The 15,048-nt window shown below is 50.8% G+C and overlaps 1 protein-coding gene across 4 annotated transcripts in view; it reads left to right on the forward strand.

Annotated features, from left to right (window-relative positions):
• NSMF (NMDA receptor synaptonuclear signaling and neuronal migration factor) overlaps positions 1-15,048 on the forward strand; it is a 50,174-nt gene that overhangs the window by 23,767 nt on the left and 11,359 nt on the right. Inside the window, exons 4-9 of one of the 4 annotated variants that reach the window (XM_063174815.1) lie at positions 2,126-2,201; positions 4,894-4,962; positions 8,795-8,847; positions 10,732-10,821; positions 12,448-12,569; positions 14,191-14,274. In XM_063174815.1, coding sequence (XP_063030885.1) covers positions 2,126-2,201; positions 4,894-4,962; positions 8,795-8,847; positions 10,732-10,821; positions 12,448-12,569; positions 14,191-14,274 — 494 coding nt within the window. The remainder of the gene's footprint in view (positions 1-2,125; positions 2,202-4,893; positions 4,963-8,794; positions 8,848-10,731; positions 10,822-12,447; positions 12,570-14,190; positions 14,275-15,048) is intronic. The other 3 variants (XM_063174817.1, XM_063174816.1, XM_063174818.1) reach the window with 3 other exon arrangements.

Below are 15,048 nucleotides of genomic sequence, written 5' to 3' on the forward strand. Positions count from 1 at the left end.
TTTGATGCTGAGTTTCTGATGCCTGACACCATTCCAGGGGAGCACAGGCTGTCATCTCCTGGCTGCTCCCAGCATCTGATACACACACACTATGGACAGAGGATTTGGGTGCAGTGGGAAGCAGCTGGAGATGCTGGATGTGGTGGTGTCCCTCCAGTCCCTCCAGTCTTACCAGGCCCCTGGCTCCTCCACTGTTTCCTCACAGCTGATGGTGAAAGGAAAGGAGACCAAGCTGCTCTGCCTGGCCAGAAAGGATGTGCTGCCTGCTCCTGGCAGCAGCAGCCATGCCCATGGTCTGAATTTTAATGTGGTGAGTGAGCTCTGGAGCTGAGCTGTGCTGCCCAGTCCCCACCTGTGAGCTCCTCTGCTGATGTCCTACCCTCTGAAGGGTCCCAGATCCTTTATTCCTCATTGAGTGCTGTGTGGAGGACGGGTATTTTTCCCAAGTGAGCTCCAGTCTATGAGAAAAGGAGAGAAAGCTCCCAGTGATGGGGCAGGCAAAGCCTCCTAAGGATATATTAGCTGTTGTTCATAAGCTCTGCTTTGAACCAAAGCCTGTGGCTTAAGAGCTGTAAAACACATGAAGAGCCTGTCAGTCCTCTGAGATGAGCAGTCCCTGAGAAGCCCATACAGAATTGTTGGCTAGAAAGGAATTTGTACAACTTCTCCTTTGCCACTTCTGTGGGTTGGAGGCTTCAAACAAGTAACTCATTTACAGTCTGAGTTGTTCTGCTTTGCTTCTGCCTCTGTGTTTTGGAGGAGAGCAGAGTTTGGGACTGCAGCAGAAGTCTTTAGCACACTGGAATGCAGTTTCATTTAACATCTATATTTCCTTGGAGTGCCTTTAAGCAAGATTTGACGTAAACTGTGAGCTGAGAAGGCGTGTCTGCTACAGCTTTCTATAGATTTATTGGAAGCTGCACTTCAAAGGAAGGCTCCCCAGCTGCAGTTAGCATTTTTTGCATCTGTAATTGCAGCCACTTTCTGTACTTTCAGGGAATAATCTGTAGGATATGATGATCTGAGCAAAACATTTGGTAAGATAGCTGGTCTGTAGTGATTATGCCTGCAGTGGGCATGTGGAGTTTGACTGGGCTTGGGCCAGTGAAAGTGAATTTAAAAATATCTTGACAATGCCAGAATATGAAATATTATCAGATCTGAAGACGTGAATGACTGAGGCAAGACACAATGAGCAACATGGGGCAAGGCATTAGGCAAGGGGATCACAAATTGGGTGTGAAGCAAGATGAAAAATCAGATAGCCCCCAGCCCCAGGAATGCAGTCCACTGAGCTCTCACAAGTGTTGTGGCAGTGGGTTTCAGTACCCCTCTGATTCCCTGCCTGCCTGACTCCAGCCTGAGTGTTCTCAGCAGCAGCTGCTGCTTGGGCAGGTTCTTCCTCCTGGTCACCACACACATAATTGGTGACTTATTTTGCTTTCAGTGAAGGTGATGCAGTGTTCTGATGCCCTGGAAATAGGGAAAAAAACCCCACAATTGGTTTGGGCAGGGCAGTTTACAAAGAGAAGTGACTAAATCAGCTCAGATACCTGCAGGTTGTGGAGCTGATGGGTGGTTTGACTTCCAAACCAGGGGAACCCCTGAAGGCCAAGTCACCAGGAGCAAGTGTGAGAGGGGTTTATTGAAGCTTCAGTGGCAGAAAAAGAGAGGATATTTCAAGCTTACTGTTCTGAGTGGAAGGTAAATGCTTTTCATCTTCTACAGTGCTGTACCAGAAAGAACTGGAGGAATGGGACAGTTTAAATCAATGATATAAAGGAAAAGGCAGAGACGGGAAAATGCTTTTAATGAAAAACATTTAATTTCCTTGGGTTTTTTCCTAGTTCAAATGTCAGTTCTGTAATTCCTGGATTATTCTAATCTCCAATGCTTAAGATAGAGCTTTTATTCTTCACTTAGTAGCCTGATAGACAGGCTTAGCAGGAATTTACAGAACACTCGGAGGCAGTGTGCAATTACATGAGGAGGATGAGACTTGAACTGTTCAGCCAGGGCAGGATGCTGAAGGAAAGTCCTGAGGGAAGGAGCTTGGGGAGGAAATATGGCTGTCTGAGGGGTGTCTGTGCCTGCTGGGTGCTCAGGCTCTCTCTCTCTCTTGCAGATGATGTCCCCATACGAACCTGGTTCCCAAAGGAGAACCTCTTCAGTTTTCACACTGCTACCACAACTATGCAAGCGTAAGTGCAACCTCTGCTGTGGCTTTTGTTCTGTACCTGAGGGTCTGGACATGCTCCTGGAGCAGGAGTTGTGTGTTTGGCATCACTGTTCAGGGATAAGAGAGAAACTTGTCTCTTGTTAATTTTCTTTCCTTCTTACTATCCTTCCCTATTGCTCTCATTTGTTTGGTTTTACCTTCTTTAACTCCTCGGGTACCCTGCTCTCCTCTGTTCCCTGATTTTGTCTGTGACTCTGTGCCTGGCTGCCTCTCACAGCAAGGCTCCTGTGGGTCACCCCTGAGACCCTCCACCAGCTGCTGCTGCTGCACTCGCTCCCCAAGGGAAGGGTGTTCCAGGCTTGCCCTGCATCCCTCACTCCCCAGAAGTGCCTTTCTCTGGGATAAGGAAGCCCTGCAGCTCTGTGTGTGTGAAAAAGTGTCACTAAAATGCCTGCAAAGTGTGAAGGGGTGTGAGTTAGCAGGAGCCTCTCCCTCCACACTCCATGCAGGCTCCTGGGTGCTGAGTTTGGGAGGAGGCAGCTCTCAAAGGGCTCAGCAGAGTGAGGGAAGCCTCCTCCCCAGGTTGTGCCAGCTTGCCAGGGAGTGCTGCCTTCCTGCTTTTGACTATTTCCACCTGACTGGAAAACCAAGGCGAGCAGAGAGGAAAACAAGATGCTGTTCTGCCTTCCAAGGCCCTTCCCCAGCCTTGTCACCTTTTTCCTGTGTGTTTCTTCCAATGTCTGGGACACCCTCAGCCCTCTGGCTCTGTTTCTTCTTGTCTAGTCTGGTGTCCTTTTTGTACTCTTGTTTCTCTGACATTTCTGCCTTCCCTTATGCTCTTCCGTCCCCAAATCCTGAAAAGAGGCTGGTTATTTCTCTTGGGATAACCCAGACTGGACCAGAGCTGGAAGGATTCATGCAGGGAGGGCTGGATTTGGAGTTGAGGAGTGGGGTAGCTGCATCCCCCCAAAAAAAACATTTAAAAGATATTGTCTGATAACAATCAATGGTATTTCACAGTTCTGATCTGACCCACAAACCATCAGCAAAATCGGCACATTTGGACACAGCCTTTGCTGTCTGAATTTGTATTTTCTGGGCAGATTTGTTGCAGGATGATGGCCCATGCCTGGGTTTACAAGGCTTGGAGGACATTGTGGGGTTGGTTTGGGGAGTGGTGCCCTGAGGGAACCATGGAGGAGCACAACTCCCTTGGTAGATGTGGCTTCTTGGTTAACATTTCTGGAGCTTCTGTGCTGTGTGTGAAGTGACACAGAAACTCCTCCAGAAGTTCCCAAAGGTCTGGGGTCACTCTCCAGGTGCTCTTGGCCTCTGTTCCAGTGTTTTCAGCCCGCTGTGCCGCTCCCTTCATGGAGCAGCAGCATGAGCCAGCTTCAGCAGTGTTTGCCATGGTGGGAGCAGCTCTCCCTGCTCCAGGAGCTCGTGGTTCTGCAGCCTGACAGGCCACACTCAGCTCTTGTTCATCCTCTGCTCATCCTCTGGGTCTGTGTGGAGCTCACTTTGCATCCAAGCCACATGTCAGCCCTGCCCCAGGGAGGATTAAGCTCAGTCAAGGAGGAGTCTCACCACTGAGAAATGTTTAATTTAAAAAGCAATTTCCTTCCACCTAACAAGATATATTCCTTTTGGAGTGAGAATTCCCTCAGAACGCTGCCTGGGGCTGAGCACTAATAAATTCCTCTTTTCTCTCTTTTTCTCTGCATCTCCTGGAATCTCTAGCATCTCGTAAGTATAATCTTATTTTTTTATTTCCTTGTCTGTTGGTGTCCTAGCTAAACTCTCCTCTCCTGTCCATCACATTCACTCGTGCTTTCCCTGTGCTAGGGGCTCTGTCAGCTGGCTGGAGGTTAGGTGGCTACACCTGGTGGGCCTACATGGATCCCACCAAACCATCCTCATCCTCTGAGTGCAGCCCTTAGGCACTGGCACGCTTGGAAGTGGAGAGGAGTTCCTCTCAATGCTGGTGTGCAGAGAGGGTGTGGCTGCAGCTCGCAGGTCCTTTCTGCAGAGCAGGGATGGTGGCTGCTCCCTTGGGTTCTGATGTTTGAGGAGCAGCCCAGGGATGGTGGCTGCTCCTTTGGGTCCTGATGTTTGAGGAGAAGCCCAGGGATGGTGGCTGCTCCTTTGGGTTCTGATGTTTGAGGAGAAGCCCAGGGATGGTGGCTGCTCCTTTGGGCCATGCTTGAGGGGCACCCCAGGGATGGTGGCTGCTCCTTTGGGCCATGTTTGAGGAGCAGCCCAGGGATGGTGGCTCCTCCTTTGGGCCACATTCTGATGTTTGAGGAGCAGCCCAGGGATGGTGGCTGCTCCCTTGGCCCATATTTGAGGAGCAGCCCAGGGATGGTAGTTCCTCCTTTGGGCCACATTCTGATGTTTTAGGAGCAGCCCAGGGATGGTGGCTGCTCCCTTGGGCCACATTCTGATGTTTGAGGAGCAGCCCAGGGATGGTGGTTCCTCCTTTGGGCCACATTCTGATGTTTGAGGAGCAGCCCAGGGATGGTGGCTGCTCCCTTGGGCCACGTTTGAGGAGCAGCCCAGTGAGTGAGGAGCTGTGGTGTGAGTGCCCTGACCCACACATGGTCCTGCCCACCCCCTGGGCAGCTCAGCCTCTGTTGTGTGCCCAGAGCTCCCCTCTGTGTGTCCCTTGTCCCCTCCAAGCTGGACCTGGTTAATGGCTTGCCGTGGTTCCCCAGGGCGTTCAGGGGCTACGCAGAGAGGAAGAGACGGAAACGAGAGAATGATTCTGCAGCTCTTATCCAGAGGTAGGGCCCGTCCCCACAGCTGTGACCTGCTGTTGCATGGGCCCTTGGGGTCACTGCTGAGCCCTGGTGCCATTGACTGTGGCTGTCCCTGTCTCTGTGCTGTCCTGGGGACACTGGCAGTGCCTCTGCTGAAGCTGTGCAGGTGAATGATGCTCAGGGATAGCTGATCTCCCTCTTCTTAAAGAACACTGTCAAGTTGCTTTTAGCATTCCACATGATCTGTGCCTCAGGCAGAAAAATACATACTTAAAAAATTAAAGATGCAATTTCCCCATGCCAACTTGGAATTTCGTATCATCACAGAATGGTTTGGATTGGAAGAAACCTAAATTATGATCTAGTTCCAACTCCCTTGCCACAGGCAGGAATTTGTTTGAGGTTAGATGAATACTGTATGTGCTGTTACTGCATGTACAAATGCACCTCAAAAATCTGAGACTTAGGCAAAACTGACATCTCTAGTGACCAGAAGTCTATTTTTAAGTCTTATTTTTTTTCAATAATAGAAGGGAAGTAAAAGTGGATGGGGACTGGTTCCTTGTCCAGGTATTACAGAAAGGCCTGGTTTCCTTCTGCAGGCTTCCTATGGCACATCATTTATTCACAGTAGGAATCAGAACTGGTTTGGTTTTTTAAATGTGCCCAGAGTTGTGGCAGCCTACTAAAAAGGATAGCAAAGTATTTGTATAATTGGTTTAAAACTACCATGATCACTTCAGCACTGTTTAAAACCAAGTGAGAGAAAATCAGATTTTCTCAACTGAGAAATTGCCAGGCAATATTTTTTATAGCAACTTCATAGTGGTGAGGTTGTTTTCATCAATAACAAAGAGAAATAAAAATCCAAACCAAAGACACTCGAAACAAATAGAGAGTGTATCTTTAAAAAGAGAGATTTCTCAGAATTTGTTAGGCAGAGGCAAGTCTTGGTTGGGAAATGGTTTGTGAGTACAGGAGCAGCTGTGAGCCTTGGTGGGGCTGTGTGGTCAGGAGGGAGGATGGACTGACCTGAGCCGTGTCCCTGCTCCTGCTGAGCACAGTGCAGGGAGCCTGGCTGTGCCTGCCTGTCCCAGAGAGGAGGTGACAGCAGAGGAGGGCTCTGGTGCAGGGATTGCTGGCAGAGCTCAGCCCTGTCCTGCAGGGAGTGAGGAGAACCCCACTGTGGGTTTGGTGTTTGCTGTGCAGCCCTTGGTTTATGTTTCAGGGTTCAGCTGTTCTCACACAGCCCCTTCAGTGCTGTCTGGTGTCCAGGGATGCTGGGATGTGTGGTGTGGCCACAGGGATGCTGCCTGTGGAGTGAGGGATGCCCAGAGCTGTGCCCACTGCAGGAGCAGCCAGAGAGGGCAGTGTGAGAGGTGCTGTCAGGAGTTTGGGCAGGGAAAAGTCTTCTGGGCAGAGTGGGGTGCCCCACTGCAGGCAGAGCTGCAGGGTGGAGAGGGACTGCAGTGCCCTGGAGCCCCTCTGGCTGGGATGGATACCCTGGGGGTGCCATGGGGCCATGCAGATCGTGAGGCACATGGAGCAGAGCTGTTCAGAAAAGGGAGTGGTAAGGAGATTTCATCACTGAAACTTGAGGGATGCTGGTTGTGTCATGATGGGTGAAGGGATCTTGCAAGTGATCAAGTGTCACAGGGTTCCTGGGCAGGTTTGGGGATCCCCATTGCTGACAGAGCTGTTTGCAGCTTTCCCAGGGCCTCTCATGCTGACATGCAGGCACAGAGGAGCCTGAGGAGCCAGGCAGCTGCAAGAAGCCCTCAGAAGGATCTAGATGTTCACAGCATGGCCAGATTAGGAGGCAGTCCCAGACTTGCCCTTCTTTTCCAAAGGGCTGTTTTTTCTAGAAGAAAATAGATGGAGCAAAAGGCCTTTGTCCCATTCTGTGAGTGTTTAGTGCAGTGGTTAACCTTGAACAGCTGGATTCTCCTTAGAGCTGCTCTCAGCAGAGTTTAGGAGAGTCTCTCAAGGGAGAGCCCAAGCTGTCCAGGCAGCTGGGAGCAACCTTCTTCTATGCAGAGGCTGCTTTACCCCTCTTCCCTCAGGGTCTGAAGAAAGTCCTCTGTGGAAAGGACAGCTGAGCATTTAAAATAAAAGTGGGTTTTACTCCAAAATGCCAAAAGCCCAAAGGATATGACAGTGGCCTTGGGCAATTAACAATGGTGCTGAGTGTCTGCTATGATCTCAGGCTCACAACAAACCATAAAGATTTCCATATAACATATGTCTGAGACTTCTTTGTGTAAAGAACAGCCCTGGTTCCTTCAAAATGCTGTATTTATTTGGATTTTAATGGAATGCACTGTAAGTGATGGTGCACCCCAGAAAGCTTTGTACAAAGAGCCAGGCCAGGGATGTGCCTAAAGGAGCACTTGTCTCATCCACAGCAGTGAATCTTCATGGACCCAAGTAGAGACAAAATAAATCTTTGGGAAACATTAATAGCCCAAGTGTAGACAGAAGTTTGGCATGGAACAATGCTGCTCCCAGCTGCTGGTTTTGCTTCTTGCTGGATCTGGAGCCTGATGGCAGCAAGAGCTCCCAGGCCAAAGAGGGGAAGTGCAGGAGGTGACGTGGGTGCAGTGCTCTCCATGAGGACTGTGTTTGTGTGGATCTCCTGGGCAGGAGCAGATGGATCTGAGTTCCTCTGAACAACTTCTTGTCAGTGCTGGAAGTGTCTTTTGTTCCAGTCAGTTTGCTAAAGCATCTGCATGGTTGTACCATGTCCTTACTCATCCCACTAACCTGTGTGTGAGCCAGACAACCTGTGACTTACCCCTTTCACCAGCTGTGATGTCTGTTGCCTGGTGTTTGCCCTGTGTTTTGGGGGCCACAAGGAGTCCAGGAAGGCTCCCCCCACTCCAGGGTGCCCAGTGCATGGGGCTGCACTGTGGGGTGAAGCCACAGTCACTAAAAAGGGTTCATGGAGAGGTGACACTGCTCTTGATGCTGCTTCTCCCTGTCTCTTCTGATGTCCTGTTTGTTCCTGTCCTGTTCCTGCCTCGTGAGTGATGAGAAACTGAGAGAAACTGGTCCCATGCACTTGGAGGGGCTGGACAGAGTCCCTTGGCCATGGCCTCTGAGGAGTGGCCAGGACATTCTGTTTCACACAGAGCTGGCTCTGGGGTGTAGCTGCTCCCTGGAGCTGTGTGCTCTGCTGGGGTGTAGCTGCTCCCCAGGCTTTCCCCTGCAGCTGTGTGCTCTGCAGCCCCTCTGGACCTGCCTGTGAGGCCAGGCCAGGGCAGCACATGGGGAGAGCAGGCCCATGGGGACAGGCAGCATCACTGAACTCTGCTGTGCAAGGAGGGAGAACGTGCTTTGGTCCTCCCCAGCTGTGCCTGGAGGGCAGCACGAGCTGCATGGTTACCAACAGCACAGGAGGGGTTTTAGGAGCTGTGTTTGGGAATGAGCACAGCCCCCAGTGTGCAGAGCCTGGGCACCCCACGTTCTGCTGCAGAGAGGGGAGCAGTTACTGCTCTTTACCAGGAAAAGGGGAAACACTGCCAGCACAGGTGTCCTCAGCAAATACAGCACAGGTAAAGCTTAATCAGAGGAAAGGGAAAGCAGCCATGAGCAGAGGGCTGCCCTGTGGGACCCCGCTTGCCCTGTACCAGCAGCCCAGGGAGCTCAGAACAGCCCCACTCAATGAACATCACCATCCCAGCACTCAATCACTGCAGGCTGGGGACCTGGTCTCCAGCTTTGGAATGCCCAGAGGGAAATAGACCATCATCCCCATTTTATTTTCTTTTCTTCCTCCCTGTTTTCACAGTCCTGCTGGGCCCAGGTGTTGCTTCTTGTCTCCTTTCTCAAAGGTTGTGTTTGGCCTTTCTTGCAGGAATTTTCGGAAGCACCTCCGCATGGTGGGGAGCCGAAGGGTTAAAGCACAAAGTAAGTGAGCACTGGAAGTGTGTCTGTGAGGAGCTGGGCTCTGTGGGCATTCTGTCACATGCAGATGTGGGTTGAAAGACCTGGCTTTGGGCTGGAGAGAGGAATTGACCTGTTGGTGCCATTTTACCCTACAAATAAGAAGATCAGGTGGTTGTGAGTGTCCAGGACATGTGGATGCCTGCAGCAGCCTGGGGGCTGTTCCCAAGGACCCTTGCTGTGGCTGTGGGACATCTCTGGTGCAAGGCATGGAAGGAAAGCTGCAGCATCCTTGTCCCCTGTGTGGATTTTGGTGATCACTGGGGTGGAGGCCAGTGAGGAGAACCGGGGCTGGGAGCTGAGCAGAGCTGCCTGGCCTCTCTCTGCAGCTGTGACCAGCTGTGGCTCCATGTGCCACACAGACTGCTGGCTGTCCCCTCCTGCCCTGTCCCACTGTCATCTCCACAGCTGGCCCTGCGGGAGAGTTGCCTGGGGGAACTGAGATGATGGTGGAAGGAAGAAAGAAGAGGATCAGAGAAGAGATTGGAGCAAGGGGCAAATCAGGGAACGTTATGCCTCACTGGGGAAGAAATCACCTCTTAGGCCTGCAAAATTGCAGTTCCCTTTCCCTGGTGAAGGCAATAATCCTCCAAAACTTGACTGGGCAATTCCCTTAGTGCTGTGAAAGTGGCGTAACCTGCTCCTGGGAGCTGAGGATTGCTCCAGAAGAGAAAGCATCTTGTTCTTCCCAACCTCCCTGGCCAGGCATCATGTACAGAGTGCCCCCAGCAAAGCATTGCTGAGTTCAATTTGCATTCTTTCCTTTCTCATGTGCTGTGGGAAGTGATCAGCAAAGAGCTTTGCCCTTTCCAGAGTCTTCACTGGCATCTGAGTTAGCACTGCCTGACATGGACAGGGCTTACCTCTGTGAAACTCAGGCTTGGCTCTGCCTCAGGAACTCTTGGGTCATGTTTTCAAAGCTTTCTTTCTGTGCACAGTAGCTAAATGCCTGGGTTATCTGAAAGCCGAGGATGGAGATCACCTGAAGAACTGAAGCCATCATTTGTCTCCCCAGACACCCACCCTGGCCACACTTCAGCAGGGGACAGGCTGCTCTTGTGGTGCTGATCTGCAGTGAATTCCTGTGCTGCTGTTACTCAATTCCCTGCCGCACACTCTGTCTGCCACCAGAAATAGGTATTAGTGCCCACAAGTGGCTGTTAATCCTGGCACAATGGCTCTCACATGGGCTTGCCAAGTCAGACACGGTGGTTGCCAGTTCCCAGGAATTTGCCTGCGGTGCAGCCGTCTGAGCCAAGCTCCCTGGTTTGTGCTTGGGAAATGCCAGTGCAAACAATACAGCACTCCTTGGGAGGAAAAAAAGCCATGAGTAGTGCTCACAAGAGTGCAGGCAAGCAAAGGCTGAAGGATTTCCTCTTTTGCAACAAATTGTAGAAAGCGTGAGCTTTCCAGAGACATCCCCTCCCTGCTGTTTGGTCCAGCTCTGACTGGGATGCCAGTAGAACATGAAGGGAGAACTTACTGGAGCACTACAGCTGCCTTCTGGCCATGCAGGTGTTGCAGTGCATATTTCTGTGAGGCCTTGGAATCTGAGCACTTACACTGGGACACTGGACTGGCCTTGGTTAAATTGAGGTTTGCGCTGTGTGCATTTGAGGAGAGACCATCAAGTGTTGTCCTTTTTCTGTGTTCCATGTCCCATCCTGTGCACAAGTGGGCACTTGTCTCTGCTGTGTGGAAAGGACTCACGTTTGGCAAATGGAAGGAGCAGCCCAAGGGAGTCTGTGATGTGTGGCTTTGGTGGCAATCTGCTGGATGATTTGTTTGCTGGCAGCAGCAGAGGTGCTTTGGGATCTGTTAATGTCGTGCTCTGGTTTTATCCTTTAGCATTTGCCGAACGGCGTGAGAGGAGCTTCAGCAGGTCCTGGAGTGACCCGACTCCCATCAAAGCTGATTCCTTCCATGACTCTCGAGAAAGTGAGTTCTGAGTCCTTTGAGCTTCCTCCTGTGGGCAAACCCTCCAGCAGTTGTTGGCTGGAGTCCCACTGGAGTAACTCCTCTGTGCCCTCTGTCCTGTCTGTGATCCTTTTTTAGTTTCCTGAGATCGGAGCAGGTAACGCTCCAGGTGTATGTACCTGTTCATCTGTGTGTACCTGTATTTATTTGTAGAGCACCACTCATCCAACCTCAGATTATTGAGCAGTTGCCAAAGGGTACCCAGTGGTACAACTCTCTTACTCTGTTCCCATCATCCCTTATCCTCTTGGCACCAAAACAACCTCTCTGGAAACTCACCAGTCCAAGGCTGCCTTCACCATAGTGGGGCTAACGTGGCTTCCCATGCAGGAGCCCCTTCTGAGCTCTTTCCTAGCCTGGAATAGCTCAAGAATACAGCTGATGACATGGAGCTTTGATTTCCTGCACAGGTGATAGCTTGGGGCAATCTGATCTTCATTTGGGCTGCCAGGGATCCCTCTGGGAATCCCCAGTAATGCTGCCATGTTCTGCTTGAGGGGACTGAGATGCTGTTGTGTTCATTTACAGGAAGGAATGCCAGCATCTGTATTCTTATAAAGGGAGTGTCTGTTTTACACAGATTTTATTGCAAGCCTGTAGGCAGGAGCTTGGTGGATATGAGTTTGCCCATGTTGAAGTGAATTTCACTAATGAAATGACCTGATCTACCAGGTAAGCATGAGATCTGGCCCTGCTAGCTTTAGAAGACCCAGGTTGCACGGGGAGGTGTGTGAAAGGCCAGGTTCACAACATGACCCTTGTTGTTTGGCAGTCTGACTCCTCCCTGCTCCCTCAGCTGCCCGGAGGCAGATGGGAAAGCCATGGAAAAGCCATGGAAAGCCATGGAAAACCATGGGAAAGCTGTGGTTCACACAGGCTCCAGGCACTGCCCAGCGAAACTCGGACATCCCCAAAGGCACAAACAGCGGCACCTCGGTTCTCTTTCCTCAGTCCAGCAACCATCTCTGTTTTTAACCTTTAATGGTCAATTATATTCCTTCCAGATGTTTTTTTCCCCAGGAGGCATTGAAGGCCAACAGGTAAGGTCGATTTGGAGAGCAAGTTCGAGTCTACTGTTGCAATATGACTGTGTTTGTTGCAGCTGTCCTCACGCACGCTCTAAGACTTCTCTGCCAGGATCAGTCTGACCCACAAGTCAGATTTTCTTTATGATCCCTGAAAAGATGTAGTCAGAGCAGTAATTACTACAAGGAGACCAGCTTTGAAGTCTTTGGACTTCTGCTTATCAGCCTGGCAGTGCTGAAGTGTAGAGAGTCTGTCTGTGTTCTGTCTCCTTCCCCATTTCTGGAGTGACAGGGTGACTGTTGTGACTTAGCATTTGAAAGCCAAGCTTGGTGACTGCGAGAGTGCTGAAGTTCTGTGACACGTGCCGTGAGCTCTCTGTGCACTCTTCATTTGTTACATGTTTGTCTGTTTGAAGGCACCAGCCCCAGAGTGGTGTCTGTCACTCTGTGGGTGACAAGAGAGCACGAGTGTCGTGGCACCTCTTGTGAGGAAGCTGCCAAGGCAGGATGGAGTGGGGAAGGCTGTTCTGCCCTTGTAATGGTCCCTGCTGTGTTCTGGCAGGCCATGACCTTCAGGATTCCTGCGGGACTCTGGATGGTGACTTTGACTTGAACTGGGAAGCAGAAAAGGAACTTGAAGCCATGGCATGTGACGGAGAAGACTTTATTCCACCAAAAATAATGGTGAGTGTTTCCAGCTCATGCTCTGCCTGTCCTTTCAGTGGTGCTGAGTTCAGGATCTTCATGGGAAGTGTGTTGTATAGGCACAGCCTCAGGGGTCTGTGAGGGTCACTCAGAGATGAACCAAGAGTTGACACAGGCTCAGATCAGGTGGTGCATTGAAATAAAACCAGAAGGAGGGATCTGTAGTCCAAATCAGAGCAGGAATGACACCATTGTATTTGTAGGGAATGCCCCAATGAAGGGAGGAATTATGTATCTGACCCCATGTTTTCACAAGGCTAATTTATTATTTTATAATACTATATTATATAAAGAATACAGAAAGGATACTTACAGAATGCTAAAAAGTTAATAATGAAAACTCCTGACTCTCTCCAGAGTCCTGACACAGCTTGGCCCTGATTGGCCAAATAGTGAAAACAACTCCCAGCAGAATCCAATGGAACAATCACCTGTGGGTGAACAATCTCCAAACACAATCCACATGAGCACAACACAAGAGAAGCAAATGAGATAAGAATTGTTTTCCTTTTCTCTGAGGCTTCTCAGTTTCCCAGGAGAAAAACCCTGGGTGAAGGAATTTTTTCAGAGAATGTGAATGCTACATGACACCAACACAGAACCAAGTCAGCCTGAGGCTTGTTAACCCTGAAAACAGAGACCTGAGCACCACTGCCAGCTCTGCTGCCATACTGGAACTGAGGGGCCTGGAATCACAACAGAGTTCAGGCTCTGGTGCTGCTGGTGCCAGCTGAGGCTTCAGCCAGAGTTGTCAGCACTGTCTGACACTTGCAGCCCTGTGCCTGCTGTGCCTGGTGCAGGGCCAGCCCTTGGCTGGACCCTGGGCAGGTCCCACCAGACACTGAACACTCCCTACAGCCAAAACCAGGTTTTGCAGGAGTGATCCTCACTGGGATACTGTGGTGTTTGTGAGGGTCCCCAGGACAAGGTAAGAGATGAGAATCTGACTCCATGTTCTCAGAAGGCTGGTTTATTATTTTATGATATTATATTATATTAAAGAATACTATACTAAAACTGTACTAAAGAAAGAGAAGGATACAGACAGAAGGCTTAACAAGAGGGAATAATAAAAACTCGTGACTGACTCAGACAGTCTGGCACAGCTGTCTGTGATTGGTCATTAAGTAAAAACAATTCACATGGGTAAACAATGTCCAGACCACATTCCAAAGCAGCCAAACACAGGAGAAACAAATCAGATAATTATTATTTATGTTTTTCTCTGAGGCTTCTCAACTTCGCAGGATAAGAAATCCCAGTGAAGGGATCTTTCAGAAAATACCACAGTGACAGGATACAGCCATCCATGGTGGTGCACGAGCTGCTCCATCCTCTGTGCAGCCCAGTGTCCCCTTTCCAGCCTGTTCTGGGCCCAGTGCAGCCTGGGGGCAGAGCTGTGTGCTCATGTGGCACTCAGGGCACTCAGCAGCCCTGGGGGTGCTCTGGGCTGGAAACTTTCCAATGGGATGTGGCTAAACTGGGTTAGCTGCACCTCGAGTCACACTGAGACAGCTGAGCAGGGTTTATGGCCTTTGTCCCTCTGTCCAGACTCTGCTGGCTTCTCCTCATGCTGTTGCACCTTTGTTCCCCCTTGCAGCTCATCTCTTCCAAGGTGCCCAAAGCAGAGTATGTCCCAACAATCATCCGCAGGGACGACCCCTCCATCATCCCCATCCTCTATGTGAGTAAATCCCTTCTGCTGTGGTGACAGCACGAGTCATGCAGACACTTATTTATTTCCCTAGTTCCTGTTAGGGTGACTCCAAAATGCTGATGTGATTTGGAAAAGCTGTCAGGAAGGGGCTGGGGATGTGCTGAGCCCAGCTTTGGGGTCTGGGGCAGCTTTGTGGGGGCTCAGGTCTAGGTGGAACAGCCAGGTGGGTTGGAAATGGCACTTGTCGGCTCTGGGCTCTGCAGCCCGGCCAGGCTGTGTGGGAGGATTGCCAAGGGAAGGCAGGGCAGGCATTGCCAGGCTTAGGGCTCCTCCTTATGCTCATCCTTGGGATAAGCAGCACTCAGAGCCCAGCAGTGAAACACCAACCCCATCACCCCATGGGCAGTGGGGTGTCCCTGTCAGTCATTAATTTAACTCTGGCTTTTCCCTGGGAGTCTGGCCTGAGCAGGGGTCTGACACAGCAGTGAGGAGTCATGGGTTTCTTTTTCTAATCACTTAATTTGCAAGGGAGGGTGGGACTGGGAGCCCAGCAAGGGCACTGCCAGTGTGCAGCAGGCTGTGCTGCTGGGGTTTAGCCTTGCTGCTCTTATCTCTCTCCTTGGAGGGTTGTTCAGTGCTCCTGCTGACCCTGCTGTGGCAGAGGCAGCTGTGCTGGGAGTGCAGCTGTTTGTCAGCCAGCTTGGACAGGGGTAGAGCCAGAGAGTGGCTGCAAAACACAGGCAAACAGGTACTGCTGATGTTGACTGCATCTGAGGGACAGTCTGTGCTTTGGATGTGTCT

Source organism: Melospiza melodia, chromosome 22, assembly GCF_035770615.1.
Source record: "Melospiza melodia melodia isolate bMelMel2 chromosome 22, bMelMel2.pri, whole genome shotgun sequence".
NCBI classification, from domain to species: Eukaryota; Metazoa; Chordata; class Aves; order Passeriformes; family Passerellidae; genus Melospiza; species Melospiza melodia.